A 1,341-nucleotide genomic window follows, 5' to 3' on the forward strand; every position below is an offset into this window, starting at 1 on the left:
CGCGGGTACCGCAACTTCCGCGGGGACGGCCCGCACAGGGACAGGGCGGGCAACGGCGACAGCTCCCTGCTCATCTGGCAGCTCCCGCTGGCGCTGTAGCATTCCTGGGATCCCAGCCCTCCCTGCTCACCTGGCAGATCCCACTGATGCTATGGCATTCCCGGGATTCCTCACTCGCCCACTGATGTTGCAGCATTCTCGGGACCCTCCCACACCCCGCTCATCTGGCAGATCCCGGGATTCCCCCCCATCCTGCTCACCTGGCAGATCCCGGGATTTCCTGCCATCCTGCTCATCTGGCAGATCCCACTGATGCTGCTGCATTCTTGGAATTGCCCCCCAACTGTGCTCATCTGGCAGATCCCGGGATTCCCCCCGAGGAAGCTCATCTGGCAGATCCTGGGATTCCCCCCATCCTGCTCATCTGGCAGATCCCGTTGATGCTGCAGCATTCCCGGGATTCTCTCCCCACCCTGCTCCCCTGGCAGATCCCACCAATGCTGTGGCATTCCCGGGATTCCCCCCAACGCTGCTCATCTGGCAGATCCCGTGGATGCTGCAGCCTTCCCAGCATTCTCTCCCCACCTTGCTCATCTGGCAGATCCCGGGACTCCCCCCGCGCTGCTCCTCTGGCAGCTCCGGTTGCTGCTGCAGCATTCCCGGGATTCCCCACCAACCCGGCACCTACCTCAAGCCACCCAACAGCTGCCGGGGGTGGCCCTGCCCCAGGTGCATCACCCGTTATTTTTATTAGGAGGAAAAAACTGAAAAAAATGGGGAGTTTCTTCCCTGAAAACCAGCAGTTTGCATGGAAAGTGGGAATTCCGGGCGGCGGGAGCGGCGCCCTCCCTGCGGGCTGTGGGGGGGCTGCTCCCGGCCCGAGGTGTCCGTGTGTCTGTGTGTGAGTACCCCCCTCTATACATTTATATATATATAAATATGTTGTATATTATGACCTGTACAAAGAAGGAATCTGTATATATTGGGACACTGGGAGCGCCAGGAATGGGGGTGGCAGCTCCCAGCGGGTTTTGCCTGGAATAACCACTTCTTCTGGACTGTGACTTGAGGCTCTTTGGTACGAAACCCCCCGGTTTTGGGAGCTGAGGATGCTTGGCTTCCAAGGAAAGGAAATGGGGGGAGTGTGGAAATAAATCCCGTAGGAATTGGCGTGTTTTGTGCAGTTCTGTAACTCCGGCTTCGGGTGCAAACATTGCTTCCCTTGGTTTGGTGGGAACATCCTGAGGGCCTCCACTTCCCTGGAAGTGTCCAAGGTCAGGTTGGACGGGGCTTGGAGCAACGTGGGATAGTGGAAGGTGTCCCTGCCCATGGCAGGGGTGG

General features: G+C 58.9%; 1 protein-coding gene across 1 annotated transcript in view; it reads left to right on the plus strand.

Moving 5' to 3' along the window:
* Positions 1 to 441, plus strand: part of ARHGEF10L (Rho guanine nucleotide exchange factor 10 like) — a 21,129-nt gene extending 20,688 nt beyond the window's left edge. The window contains exon 22 of the mRNA XM_029965235.1: positions 194 to 441. Within this exon, the coding sequence (XP_029821095.1) occupies positions 194 to 441 (248 nt within the window). The remainder of the gene's footprint in view (positions 1 to 193) is intronic.
* The last annotated feature ends 900 nt before the right edge of the window (positions 442 to 1,341 follow it).

The sequence above is a fragment of the Manacus vitellinus genome, unplaced genomic scaffold, assembly GCF_001715985.3.
Source record: "Manacus vitellinus isolate BGI_N305 unplaced genomic scaffold, ASM171598v3 scaffold_92_pilon, whole genome shotgun sequence".
Taxonomy (NCBI): Eukaryota; Metazoa; Chordata; class Aves; order Passeriformes; family Pipridae; genus Manacus; species Manacus vitellinus.